Source organism: Microcaecilia unicolor, chromosome 2 (genome assembly GCF_901765095.1).
Source record: "Microcaecilia unicolor chromosome 2, aMicUni1.1, whole genome shotgun sequence".
NCBI classification, from domain to species: Eukaryota; Metazoa; Chordata; class Amphibia; order Gymnophiona; family Siphonopidae; genus Microcaecilia; species Microcaecilia unicolor.
Genome location: NC_044032.1, coordinates 218,739,046 through 218,753,890, shown reverse-complemented (window position 1 = coordinate 218,753,890; position 14,845 = coordinate 218,739,046). Strand labels below are relative to the sequence as shown.

At 43.2% G+C, this 14,845-nt stretch overlaps 1 protein-coding gene across 1 annotated transcript in view; it reads left to right on the top strand.

Moving 5' to 3' along the window:
* Window positions 1-14,845, top strand: part of CEP78 (centrosomal protein 78) — a 169,464-nt gene that overhangs the window by 9,141 nt on the left and 145,478 nt on the right. The window contains 2 exon segments of the mRNA XM_030193717.1: window positions 1,780-1,955; window positions 2,039-2,111. Of these exon segments, the coding sequence (XP_030049577.1) occupies window positions 1,780-1,955; window positions 2,039-2,111 (249 nt within the window).

The following is a 14,845-nucleotide window of genomic DNA, read 5'->3' as shown; positions in this document are numbered from 1 at the left end:
TCTCAGCAGGTTCTTCCCCTTGACGCTTGTTTGGCAAATGTCACTTTTACACTTCTATCACTAACACAAAAAATTCTATTCCTCCCCTTCCCATTTTACTGTATTGGTTATTTTTTTCCATTGGTTTCCTGGCTACTTTTACCAATTTCCATTTAGCTTTTTTAGATACCGTCTAGCTTTTCTCGTCTTCTCTTTCTGTGAACACCAACTCTTTTCCTACTTTTTTAGCTACTTTAGAACCACCCACCTGAAATCAATATATATCTGCATTAATGCAGCCAGTAGATCAGCTCCCTTTGTCGTAGGGTGGTTGTTGTTACCTTAGGATTGCTATTTATGTGGTACTCCTGCTGGGAATTCTGCCAAAAAAAATCAAAATTCTGTGCACAAAGTTGGCAAATTCTGCAACATTCTGTGCACAAAATTTGCAAATTCTGCAAGTTTATTTGGCAGAATTTAGCCAATATTATAGCCCCCTCTCCCTGTACAGATACCATTCATATTTTTTCCAGCCCCCTCCCTGTACCTACACATGAAATCCCTGCTGCCCTCCCTCCCTGCACCCACACATAGCATCCCTCTCTTCTTTTTTTACAGCTCCTCCCTCCCCCAATCAGAACATCCCCCTTTTTTGCAGCCCCTTCCCACCCACAGTATCCTGCCTTTTTTACAGCTCCTCCCTCCCACATAATCCCTTTTTTTTTTTTTTTTTTGTTTACAGCCACCACAACATTCTCCCTTCTTTTTTACAGCTCCTCTCTCCAGCCACCCCTGCACTCAACCGTGAGGTAGGAGGACGAGGAACTGCAGCAGAACGTCTTCAAGGCAGGAAAGAACCTCACTGTTCCCTGCCCTGCTGCCACCAAGCTCTTGCTGGTGCCGTGCTTTTTCCAAATGGCCACAAGACTTCAAGCGGTAGTCTTTCTTGCCCCCCGAAGAGGCTACTAGACCACCAGGGTGTTTTGTGCTCAGGCCGGGTGGGCAGGAGGAGAGTGCAGATTCTGCGCAGAAATGTTGAATTCTGCACAAATTCTGGACTCCACAGTCGTGCAGACTTCCAACAGGAGTAATATGGTATCATTAAACCTGGGATTGAACTTGGGTGTGGTTCAGGTTGATCCTGGCTGCCGTGCTGCCAGTATCACCCAGACTAACAAAATGTAATGCTGGTTCAGAATATTTGTTCATAGTGCTCGTCAAATAGGGCTTTTTTGTTGAACATATCCCAGGCTCAAGATGGGTGCCCTGGAGCTTCCAGATGATTGCTTAGAAGAATACAATTGCTATTAGCATTTAATTGTAGAGCTCCATGGCCCATGATACTATATTTTTTAAAGTTCAAATAGGTATTATTGTTATTGTGCATTTAGAATAATAACAGTGGCAAATGTGTAGCAGCACATGACCATCATATTAACTAAAATGAAGTTAGATGAGCATAATAGAACCGTAAAAAAAGCCAGCCCGAATACCCTCCCACCCCACCACCCATCCTTGACTAAATCAGGGAGAGCATACAACAGGCATTCCATATATACATACCACAAGCATACAATAGAAACATTAGCGTTGGTCAGTACTATTAACATCATAAGCAAAGGACTGTACAGAATGCCAGATCTTTTTAAACTTGTTCAAACGGCCCATGATACTTCCAAATTGCTTACTGTCAACAACTTTTTTTTTTTTTTTTTTTTAAGTGTTGCTCATTTTTCAAGAAAATCATTTTGGAGCTGTAAATGACAGCTATTACAGTTTCTGTGGTCACATTTTCAACAGATCTTGAAAAATATAAGCTGCAGTTCAGAAGACGAAGTCCAGCCATTCGATCAAGAGACCTGACCTTCCAGTTATGTAAAGCCGTCAAAGGCTGTCTGTGTGTGTCAGGTGCTCTGAAGAATTTGGAACTGCATGGACTACCATTGCGAGAGAGAGATGTGATAACTCTCGCAAAGGTGAGATTTATTTAGAAAACTGAAATCTACACAACAGGAGTATCGTTTTTCAGTATATTTTTAACATTTTTTTTTTTCCACAGGGATTGAGTAAAAATTCTTCTTTGGAAGCATTGTCATTACCATATTGTTTAATTGGAGATGAAGGACTAGAAAGTAAGTTCTTAAATGAGCATAATTTAATTATAACATGCATGTATCTTTAAACACACATTCTTTGGTGTAAGAGGAAATGCAACTCTTACTGTAATTTTTGATGAAATTATTTATTAGGTGCTGTATTGGAAATTGTCTTACATAAACATATTTGTTAAAGAGGACTTTGTGGGTGAGGCTCTATAATTTGTCCTTTGTTTATAGTGGTGATAGTTTACTTCCCATCATCAATCTACCTTCTCTTCTCTAACTTGGCCATTTCTGTGATGATTCTCAGAATAGGATCCAGACTTTTCAGACTTTAACTTGCAACAGGCTTAGGTTCAGAATTCCAATTATATTTTATCATGTATACATGTATGCTATAAACAAGACTGCCTTTAATAATAATAAAACCTGTGTTCTCCCCCCCCCCCCCAATTACCTGTATAGCTACTTTCCCTTCTAACTTAAACTTCCAATAGAAACCATAATCTGGTGTACAGTTTTTTTTTTCTTTTCATCACATCAGCCCATAAATCCCAGATATCTTTGGAACAGTTCCTCCCCTTCCTCTCCCTCCAATCCCCCTGCCCCCCCCCCCCCCCCACCTACTACCTTTTAAAGTCTTTCCCATTCTTCCCTATTTTTATATCTTATTCTGCTGGTCTGTGCATTCCTCTTTCAACAGCCCAGCATGCAGCTATGTTTTCCACTCACTCAGTGTGGGTCCCATCCTTCTTCCAGTACGCTGCAATCTCCTGCCTACCTGCAGTCAGTCATCCTTGCCAGCCTCTTGTACCCTTTCCACAACTTCCCTAAACCCATCTCTATCAGGCTGACTCCTGGGTCCCCACCATTGTACCCCTCCTATTCGTTCAGAATCTTCCAGACCTTCTCCCCAAATACTTTTTCTTGTTGTCCATCCAGACCAATGGAATAGTTGGGAACGGGGACAGAAAAAGGAAATAGTTCTGTGTGATTTGCCCCCTTGAAGGGGTAGTATGCAGTCACAGACTGTTCAGTATTTTTCTGTCTTCAGGTGGATGGTGGATAGTCTGTGCATCCTTTCCTGGTGCTTTTTAGCCATCTGACGTATAGGCAAATGCTCAAAGCTCTGGTGCTGTTCGAATAGCCTGCTCATAACGTTAAGCATTAGGGAGTTCGGTGGGAGGCTTGTGCTTGGCATATATGCAGAGGAGTTCTGCAGTAAGCTTGGCTCCTGTGCGCATGCGCTTGGCAAAAACCGAACGTGAAGCACACATTGGCGTCTTGTTTTCTGCATCCTAAATATAAGCATTTTAAATTTTTTAAAATTTGAATGCTTATATTTGAACACAGGAAACAGTTGCCAATGTGTGCTTTCACTTTTGGGTCTGCTATGACTCGCACATACTTGTTTCTCACGACCAGTGCTTAAGGGCTTGCATGAGCTTTCTTCTGCTTCCAAAAGCAATCAAAACCAGCAGATCCTGAAGAAAGAAGTATGAGAAATCTTTCCTTCGGACACCCTAACACCTACTTTGAACTGGCATTATTTTTTGCAGCGGTATGGCAGCTTTGTTTTGGTTGCTCTTTTCAGAGCTTTGGGGAGCAATACAAATTGACCTCATTTACATGAACTTGACTGCATTAGCATGCTACATTTGTGCAGTTTGTCTGCAAATTGTGCCATTACATTTTCCAGGTTTATAGAGATTTCATTCAGTTTCTCTGCCTTGTCAGTTTGAATACCATTTCTGGCACTGGTATCTCTCCCAAATCTTCCTCACTTAAGACCAAGGCAAAGAATTCATTTAATCTCTCTGTTATGTCTTTGTTTTCCCTGAGTGCCCCTTTTACCTCTCTGAGTAGGCAAGAAAGAAAGGGCGGTCCTCACAGTTCCCACAGTAAAATAAAATCAAGCAGCACCGTCTGGAATGAGAGAGAGGAAATTTCCAAAAAACCAAGGCAAACAAGAAGTAACAGCGTCAAAGAGTTTATTTGCCAAAATATGCTGACACAAAGAACCTACACGGGCCGTGTTTCAGCACAAGGCCTTTCTCAGGGGTCGTAGCAGTCATAGAAAAGGCTCAAAGAAGAGCGACCAAATTGATAAAGGATATGGAACTCCTCCCACATGAGGAAATGCTAAAGAGATTAGGGCTTTTCAGTTTGGAAAAGAAACGACTGAAGGGGGATATGATTGAGGTCTATAAAATCTTGAGTGGTGTAGAACAGGTAGAAGTGAATTGATATTTCACTCTTTCAAAAAAAAGTACAACGACCAGAGGACACTCGATTAAATTACATGGAAATACTTTTAAAACAAATAGGAGGAAATGTTTTTTCCTTCAAAGAATAGTTACGCTCTGGAACTTGCTGCCGGAGGATGTGGCAACAGTGATTTGTGTATCTGGGTTTAAAAAAGTTTGGACAAGTTCCTGGAGGATGAACTTGGGAAGCCGCAGCTTACCCTGGGATTGGTAACTTGGAATGTTGCTACTAACTGGGTTTCTATCAGGTACTTGCGACCTGGATTGGCCACTGTTGGAAGCAGGATACTGGGCTAGCTGGACCATTGGTGTGACCCAGTATGGCTATTCTTATGTTCTTTTAAGTGGAGAAGGTTTGTTGTCTGCTGTGAGGGCAAATACTTAGAGCCCCTCACTTGCCCTACACAAAAACTGCTTTAATTCCTTTTGTACCTCTCTGAGTCTGGCTTAAGAACCAGCTCGGTTAGGGTTCATCTTGGTGCAATCAATGCTTTTTATTAATTTATAGGAAGTATGCCCATCTTTGAACAGCCTCTAGTTCGCTTCATGAAGGTTTGCTGTTGACAGAGCCCCCCCATCGAATCTCCCACCTGTAATGGGATCTCAATGTATTCTTCACCCATCTGATGAAAGTTCCTTTTGAGCCACTTGATTCCTGTCATCTGAAATATTTGACCTAGAAAGTTGTGTTTTTGGTGGTGGTCACTTCAGCTCACCGAGTCCATGATCTTCAGGTCCTAGTAGCGGATCCACCTTATACTAAGTTTCATCAGAATAGAGTAGTTCTCTGCACACACCTGATTTCCTCTTAAGATAGTGCCTGAGTTCCATCTTAATCAGTTAGTTGTTCTACCAACATTTTTCCCCAAACCACATGCCTATCCTGTTGAAAATGTACTGCATACCTTAGATTGCAAGCGAGTCTTAGCCTTCTATCTGGGGCGGACTAAAGCCCATAGACAGTCCACCCAATTGTTTTTGTTTCTTTTGACCCAAACTGGATGCAGGTAGCCATCGGCAAACTCACAATTTCCAATTGGCTAGCAGATTGCACCTCCTTTACTTATGCCCAGACTGGACTGACTCTAGGTGACCATGTTAAGGCTCATAATGTCGGAGCCATGGTGACGTCGGTAGCCCACTTGAAGTAGGCCTCCATATAGAGGAGATTTGCAAAGCTGCGACATGGTCTTCTATTCACACATTCACATCTTATTACTGCCTTGAGCAGGATGCCCAACATGACAGCCGGTTCGGTTAGACAGTTCTGCAAAATTTGTTCAGTGTCTAGAATCTAACTCCACCCCCTAAGCACAGTTGTGTTCTGTTCTAGGCTGCATCTCCATACCTATAATGTACCTGAATGTAACTCACTGTTGCGTTCTCGAGGGCTTTTGCATTCTGTCAGGTCCTTGAGGCAGAACTGGGAATCGTGAGCCCTTGGACCCCTGCCGAGGAGCGGCAAAGGCAGGCAAGACCACCTTGGAACTGGACATACGGAAGGACAGGACTGGAACTCTGGATTGGAAGTAGGCAACTGGAACCGGCAGAACAGGAACAGCTTCACCTGCACTTAGCCACGGTTCTGCTGGAGTTGAGCTCCAGCGTGCGGGTGGCCGGCAGGGCTTGCAGGACAAGGCCGGAACTGGAGATCCAGAGGACTGACCCTGGGCCTAGGAAACACGAGGAAGCAATACTAAATACTAGACTGCACTGAGCGCTGCACGCAGCCGCTAAGCCAGAAACACAAGACAGACTATGAAGACAAGACGTACAAGAGCTTAGCAGGAGCAAGGACTAGGGCAAGAGGCAGGATACAGGAATCCCCCAGGAAATACACACTAGCTAGACAGAGACAGGATTCAGGATATACACTCAGGATATACAAGCAGGGTTCAGGATATACACTCAGGATATATGCTAGCTAGGCAGAGCGGGAAACCAGATAACACTAGCTAAGCAGAAACAGGCTTCAGGATAGACACTCAGGATATACAAGCAGGGTTCAGGATATACACTCAGGATATACATTAGCTAGGCAGAGTGGGAAACCGGATAACCACTAGCTATGCAGAAACAGGATTCAGGATATACAGTGGTGGAAATAAGTATTTGATCCCTTGCTGATTTTGTAAGTTTGCCCACTGACAAAGACATGAGCAGCCCATAATTGAAGGGTAGGTTATTGGTAACAGTGAGAGATAGCACATCACAAATTAAATCCGGAAAATCACATTGTGGAAAGTATATGAATTTATTTGCATTCTGCAGAGGGAAATAAGTATTTAATCCCTCTGGCAAACAAGACCTAATACTTGGTGGCAAAACCCTTGTTGGCAAGCACAGCGGTCAGACGTCTTCTGTAGTTGATGATGAGGTTTGCACACATGTCAGGAGGAATTTTGGTCCACTCCTCTTTGCAGATCATCTCTAAATCATTAAGAGTTCTGGGCTGTCGCTTGGCAACTCGCAGCTTCAGCTCCCTCCATAAGTTTTCAATGGGATTAAGGTCTGGTGACTGGCTAGGCCACTCCATGACCCTAATGTGCTTCTTCCTGAGCCACTCCTTTGTTGCCTTGGCTGTATGTTTTGGGTCATTGTCGTGCTGGAAGACCCAGCCACGACCCATTTTTAAGGCCCTGGCGGAGGGAAGGAGGTTGTCACTCAGAATTGTACGGTACATGGCCCCATCCATTCTCCCATTGATGCGGTGAAGTAGTCCTGTGCCCTTAGCAGAGAAACACCCCCAAAACATAACATTTCCACCTCCATGCTTGACAGTGGGGATGGTGTTCTTTGGGTCATAGGCAGCATTTCTCTTCCTCCAAACACGGCGAGTTGAGTTCATGCCAAAGAGCTCAATTTTTGTCTCATCTGACCACAGCACCTTCTCCCAATCACTCTCGGCATCATCCAGGTGTTCACTGGCAAACTTCAGACGGGCCGTCACATGTGCCTTCCGGAGCAGGGGGACCTTGCGGGCACTGCAGGATTGCAATCCGTTATGTCGTAATGTGTTACCAATGGTTTTCGTGGTGACAGTGGTCCCAGCTGCCTTGAGATCATTGACAAGTTCCCCCCTTGTAGTTGTAGGCTGATTTCTAACCTTCCTCATGATCAAGGATACCCCACGAGGTGAGATTTTGCGTGGAGCCCCAGATCTTTGTCGATTGACAGTCATTTTGTACTTCTTCCATTTTCTTACTATGGCACCAACAGTTGTCTCCTTCTCGCCCAGCGTCTTACTGATGGTTTTGTAGCCCATTCCAGCCTTGTGCAGGTGTATGATCTTGTCCCTGACATCCTTAGACAGCTCCTTGCTCTTGGCCATTTTGTAGAGGTTAGAGTCTGACTGATTCACTGAGTCTGTGGACAGGTGTCTTTCATACAGGTGACCATTGCCGACAGCTGTCTGTCATGCAGGTAACGAGTTGATTTGGAGCATCTACCTGGTCTGTAGGGGCCAGATCTCTTACTGGTTGGTGGGGGATCAAATACTTATTTCCCTCTGCAGAATGCAAATAAATTCATATACTTTCCACAATGTGATTTTCCGGATTTAATTTGTGATGTGCTATCTCTCACTGTTACCAATAACCTACCCTTCAATTATGGGCTGCTCATGTCTTTGTCAGTGGGCAAACTTACAAAATCAGCAAGGGATCAAATACTTATTTCCACCACTGTACACTCAGGATATACATTAGCTAGGCAGTGTGGAAAACCGGGTAAACACTAGCTAAGCAGAAACAGGATTCAGGATAGACACTCAGGATATACGCTAGCTAGGCAGAGCGGGAAACCGGATAACACTAGCTAGGCAGAAACAGGATTCAGGATAGACACTCAGGATATACGCTAGCTAGGCAGAGCGGGAAACCGGATAACACTAGCTAGGCAGAAACAGGATTCAGGATAGACACTCAGGATATACACTAGCGAGGCAGAGCGGGAAGCCGGATAACACTAGCTAGGCAGAAACAGGCTTAAGGGTTGACACACAAGCTGGGCAAAGCAGGGCTCAGGGTTAACATAGAAGCTGGGCAAAGCAGAGCTCAGGGTAAAGAGAGAAAACCAGGAATAACAGGCCAAGGGTCTTGGGCTGAAGCTACAGCAGCTCCACACACAGCCAGAGAAATAAACCCAGGCTGTAGCTGAGTATCTCCAAACCCAGGCTGAGAACAAACAAAGACTGAGGCTACAAACACTGAGGAAAGCACTAGAAAGACTAGCAGTCCCCAGACACACAAACAGAGGGGCAAAGCCCACAGGGAAGGGCTAGCAGTCCACAGGTACAGAAAGCAGATGGGCAGGAACCCAGAGACAGGCTTAGTAGCAGCGCAACAGTACTCTCACTAACCTGCTGACCTTTAGGCATGACACCATGCAAAGGCCCTGAATGCAAGCACAGCACTTCCTTATGAAGGCTCTCACTGATGAGGCACCAGCAGCAGGACAGAAGCAGGAAGTACGCTGACCCCAAAGAGAGGCTTGACACACATAGGAAGTGAGCCCGCAGGAAAGATAAGCAGGAGCCATCTTGGAAGCTGGCATAGAGCCAATGGCAGCCATCTTAGATGCTGGCTCCCTAGAGAGGCAGAGCCCACACAGGTGAGGTCTAGTGGAGCAATCAGCACACACAGCCAGAGCCAACACTTACACAAAGACAGACAGAAGCCAGCAGAGCTGCTGACCCCCAGAAAGAAGGTAAGGCTGAGGGTGGTCACGACCACAGATGTGACACTCACCTTGAGCTACTACTGAAAAAGGTGTGAGCAAAATCTAAATAAATAAATATAGTTTTCAGGTTCATTGACTTGGTGTCACGGTCTCAGGCTCTATGCAAACTACCACAGATTCAGGAACCACGTGAGCCCTTGGGCTGCTGTCGAGTGGCAGTAGCAGGCAAGACCCTCCAACCAGGACTGGACTAAACAAGCAAAACTGGAGCAGCAGGACTGAAACAACAGGACTGGAGCTGAAGCTGTAGGCAGGCAGGACTGGAACAAGCTCTAGGCAAGGCAGACTAGGCTGAGCTCAAGGCTGGACAGACTAGGTAGAGTTCAAGGCTGGGCAGACTAGGCAGAGCTGAGAGCTGGGCCACGTGGCCAGACAAACACACAAGAGAACAAATTGGCAAACCAAGACAGAAGTGCTAACACCAACACACAGACAAGCTGAAGAACTAAGGCCGAAGTGCTAAGCCTTGCACACAGACAAAAGAACTAAAGCAGAAGTGCCACACAGGCACACTAACTAGGAAACAGGAGAGAAGTGCTATACAAGCACACCAACTGGGAAACAGGACAGAAGTGCTAACAAGCACACTGACAAACCTGGAGACCTTTGGCTTTGCAAAGTCCCTGAATGAATGTCCTCAGCTTCCTTATAAAGGCCCTCACTGATGATGTCACAACTACAGGACAGAGGCTTGAAACACACTGAACACAAGAATGAGGCTTGAAACACACAGGAAGTGGCAGCAGGAGCAACAATGCAAAGGAAAAGAACAGACTGGAGCCACCTCTGAAGCTGACCACCAGAAGACAAGGTGAGACTGAAAGTGGAGTCACGACCACAATTGTGACACTTGGAGAAATTGTTTTACCTGATAATTTTCTTTCCTTTAGTCCTACCAGATCAGTCCAGAGATCCTGTTTCTTTTAGCTGCACTACTAACATGCTTTTTCAGGATTTGCAGCTTTACAAAGATGATTAAGCTGCTTTAATGTGGTTTGTTACGTCCACCTCCTGACTCTGAAACATCTGCATGTCAGTAGAGGTTTTACTTGTCTGACTGATATGTTAGCATTGACAGAGAGATGTTCAAACACTACTGAACTTGCACAGAAGTATTATAAAATCTCAAAACAGACTGTGGAAACTGTTTTACTGGAAATACATATATAGACTATTTTATTGCTGAAAAAGCATCCACCCTGGCTTGTACTTATCACTGGTCAAAAATCCTCCATACCCTCCAAAACGTTTTGTGTATAAAAGTGAAAAGCGTGCTCTATAATGAAAATACAGACTGCACACTTATCTTTTTTTCTTTCTTCTACTGTTGCTTTATCAAGAGAGTAATTGTGCATTTGTCTTATGCCTCATGTTTTGGAGTCTCTGTTTTGTTTGGGGACACCATTGTTATCATGTATTGGATGTACATTTAATTTATCATATTGCACTACTCACATTCATACTGACGGTTTACTCAAGGTTGTATCTGGGCACCAAATGAGAGCATTAAAGGAAAGACTCGTAGTTCTTATTGCCTTATGAAACCTTAAATGTGAGAGTGTCTTGGCTTAAGATAGCTGAGAGTACTGTCTTATCACATATATATTTTAAACTTTGTGAGGTGTCACATCTTGTACTCCTTTGCATTTGGGGATTTTTGTTATTGTTCAGACGACATAATGGACATTGGCGAGAACACTATTATAGAAAGTGATACTGTAGCAGAAAACAAGAAACAGGCAGAGAGCTCAGCCGATTTGCCAGTACAGAAGGAGTAGGCAAAATGGTGGCGCTTTGTGCCAAAACTAAAACCAGCGGGTTTTTTTTTTTTTTTAACACACATGTGCATCCTGACCTGGAGCCAATGACGCTGAAGACGAGAGAGGAGAACCCGCCTCTGATGAGACTTCCTTGGCTTTACAAAATTTTTCAGTGCCGCGGCTCCCACATCCTGCCACTGACACACAGCACATCGGTGGGGTTTATCTGCCCTTGCAACAAAAATACCACAGCATCTCTCTCTTTTTTTTTTTTTGCTAACTGAAGCTTCAGCCTTTGTCAATATAATCCAAGGCCAGCTGCAGTGCTAACAATGAAGGAAGCTGCCGTGCTCGCTTGCACATCTGCTGCAACTAGACCTGCCAAAAAGGACCCAGTCTATTGTCTTTTTTTTTTTTTTTTTTTGTAAAGCGGCTGCCTCTCCCTGCCTCAAACACTCTTTCCTTGAAGAGAGAGAGGCTATAACTCATTGTACCGTTCTGTACACAGGGAGGACATGAGGGGAGGGACCTGGCCACCCAGGTGTGACACCCCAAGGCTCTCAGAGACCCCCATGGGTCTCAGCCTCCAGCAAACAGGCAAAATGCATGGAAGAGATGCACATAATAAACAGGAATAACAGCTCACTACACCGTGCAGAAAACCAAATAACAAATAAATATTAAAGGAGAAAGAAAGCCAAAAGAAAGAGACTAAAGGGCTCACCACCTTCCACCTGCTGGAGAATGAGAATACTGGATCTGGGGCTAGCTGGCCAGGGCTCTTATTGGTGCTCTCCAGAGTCAGAGTTCTCAGTCTCCACCTGCTAGAAGGCGTGCACTACCCATTGGTCACATTCTGTGCCGGTCTGGAGGGACTAAAGGAAAGCAGATTAACAGGTAAGATCTAATTTCTCCATGGATGGAATCTGTTGTTCAGCCACCTGGACTGTTCTTAACACTTTTTTCAAGCATTTAAGACTGGACATTTTGGCCTTTGGAGCTGCAGTGCTTTTCAGCTGGAGTTTTTCCCACCCATGTTGAGGACTGCTTTGATAATACCACAGTTTCTGGACTCATCAGTTGATGATGCTAAAGATGGAAAAATTGTCTTGCTTACTAATGTTTCTTCAGTTTTGTCTGTTTTGATGTTCCAGATGTCAAATGTTTTTTTTTCATTTTAGTTTGTGAGGAAGGAGAACTTATTAATATATTTTTACTTTGTTCATTGCTTTATTATTGAAATACTGACTGACCCAGCTGCTCATAGTCCTATATGGTAGAAATCAGTTTTTTCCCCTCTATCTCCACCTGCTGGTAGACAGGCATTTCCCACAATTTCTGAACTCAATTTTGGGACAGAAAATTTGCAGTTAAGACTTAATTTTTCTTTCTTTACCCTGTTGTGCTTCCTACATCAATTGAGTAGCCCTTTCTATGTTGTCTGCCACTTGCCTACCTGGCACAAATCTCGATTGATATAAGTAAATTGGTAAATTAGAACTTGTAACACCCATGGAAGTCTTGATGATTCTATAGATTTTGCTAGTAATTTTACATCAATATTCAAAAGTGAGTTGTTCTGTATGACCTACATAGCAATTTCTTTGTTATTCCAGCTACCTCATAGATGGGGTAATTGAATCCTTTTACTATTGCATACCTTTGTCAATAAAACATTCCCCCCACCTGAAGTCCTGTTTTTGCTCACTGTACCTCCATCTCCTTAATTTTGTTTTATTCAGCTCTTATACCTCCTCTGAGAACCTTGGAAACTCCACCTCCTTAAGACATGTTTCTGTCTCTTTCTGTTGAACCATACCATCCCTGAAATGTAACCTCTTATAAAAATTCACAAACTGACTTACAATTGTCATATCCATGTAAATACAACATTCTCTTTCCTTTTTAATTTTGCACCATAGTTGCTGACATCCTTGCCGTTAATTTCATAGCTAACATCCTTCTACCTATTTTATTCCCAAACCCAAATTTCTGTTTTAACCATTTGAAACAAAATCCTTTAACTGGGCTCTGACTTTAGTCAGTCTCCCCAGGATCTCCTTTGCTGGCCCCTCTTTTTTTTTCCATCCTCCCCAGTTCCTCTAAGAGCACTAAGAATTGCTGGGCTTTGAGTTTCTTTTTTTTTTTTTATTCACTCCTCATTTGACTACCACTTGCAACCCATCCCATGAGATCATATCCTCTACCTTCCTGTTGTTATACTCTTTGTACTCCCTAATAGTCTCACTAGTATCCCTCATTACCTCTTAGTCTCTCAGTAAGGACTAATTCTGTCTCCAGAAGGTTTTCCCCTTCTCTCTCTCTCCCCCCCCCCCCCCAAATTTTATGATCAGATTCCTTCCTGCTTGACCCTTGAGTACATATGAGAGCATAATGTCCCTTTTGTGCTAATTGCATTGACTGTCATTAGAGCAATACATTACATTCTACATAGCCAGGGTTGTGTCAGGATAATTCAGCTTTTAACTTTTCCAAGTAATTATTCTAATTTTTGTTTCTAGTTCACATTAAAATTGCGTTATCCTTCAGTGAAAAACATTCAGTTAAAATCTCTGAATATTCTTTTTCCTACCAAGGTGTCAAAATTTGGAACGATATTCCCATCCAGATGACACATTCCTTCTTATTTACTTTTTCAGAAAGCTTTAAAAACTTATTTATTCTCTATCTGGTTCAATAATTTGGGGCTGAATCTTTTTCTGTTTTCTCTTTGTTTAAATGAGGATATCTTGATGTAATCTTCCTTGAATCTGATATGGAAATAGGCAGAATATAAGCAGTAGAATAGAATACACCCCATGTACATCTAAGTAATGTGTGTAGTTTTCAGTTTCCCGTGTTGTAACTTCAAACCATCTTATGCCAAATGCTTCTCATACGCTTTTTAAACCCCTTCCTATGCATATAGCTGTAGACCACTCCTCTTCCCTGAGTGGTCCAAGTTTGCATCCACATTCAAGTTAGATTTGTACCACTTCTACATATAGGAGAACCTCAACCTATTTTCCAAGTCCTCCAATTTGTCACTGATCTGATCTCCTGTATCTGTGCCAACTTCATTGTGTCTCCAGCGCCTACACATTTTCCTTACACTGCTTCACTATCTCCTCTCTTCTAGTCTATGGCCCAGCTCCTTTCTCTTCAGCCCTTAACTCATCCATCGCCTCCTTAATTTCACTTCTCACTGATCAAAATGCTTCTTTTAGTTTGAGTCATGGCTGTTCTCTACTTTTTTCTCTCTCTTTAATTAAGACTTTCAGCTATCATTTTTGTGTCTCTTACCATGTGATCCTCTTATGCTACATCATATTAAACACTTTGAGCCGCCTTTGCATTGACGTCTTGGCTTTCTGGGAATTACCTTGCTCACACCACTTGTTTTATTGGAGGGTTGCTCAGGCTTACTGCACAAATTACCCCACAGTCCTGTCAAAGCTTGACTTAGTCAGCTATTCCAGGCAGTGATGTCACTTTCTTTCAAGAAACCTCTATTCTTAACCCGCAAAACCAGTGTTCGCATGCATTTGCAGCTCATTGTACTAGTACTTGTATGAACAACAGTAGTATGATAAGAGCATAAGAATAGCCATACTGGGTCTGACAAATGGTCCATCTAGCCAGTATCCTGCTTCCAACAGTGGCCAGTCTAGGTCACAAGTACCTAACAGAAACCCAGTTAGCATTCTATGCTACCAATCCCGGGGAAAACAATGGCTTCCCCGTGTCCATCTCAATAACAGACTATGGACTTTTCCTCCAGGAACTTGTCCAAACCTTTTTTAAACCCAGACGCTAACATCTGTTACCACATCCTCCAGCAGCGAGTTCCAGAGCTTAACTATTCTTTGAGTAAAAAAATATTTCCTCCTGTTTGTTTTAAAAGTATTTTGATGTAATTTCATTGAGTTTCCCCTGGTCTTTGTACTTTTTGAAAGAGTGAAAAATTGATTTACTTTTACCTGTTCTATATCACTTGGAA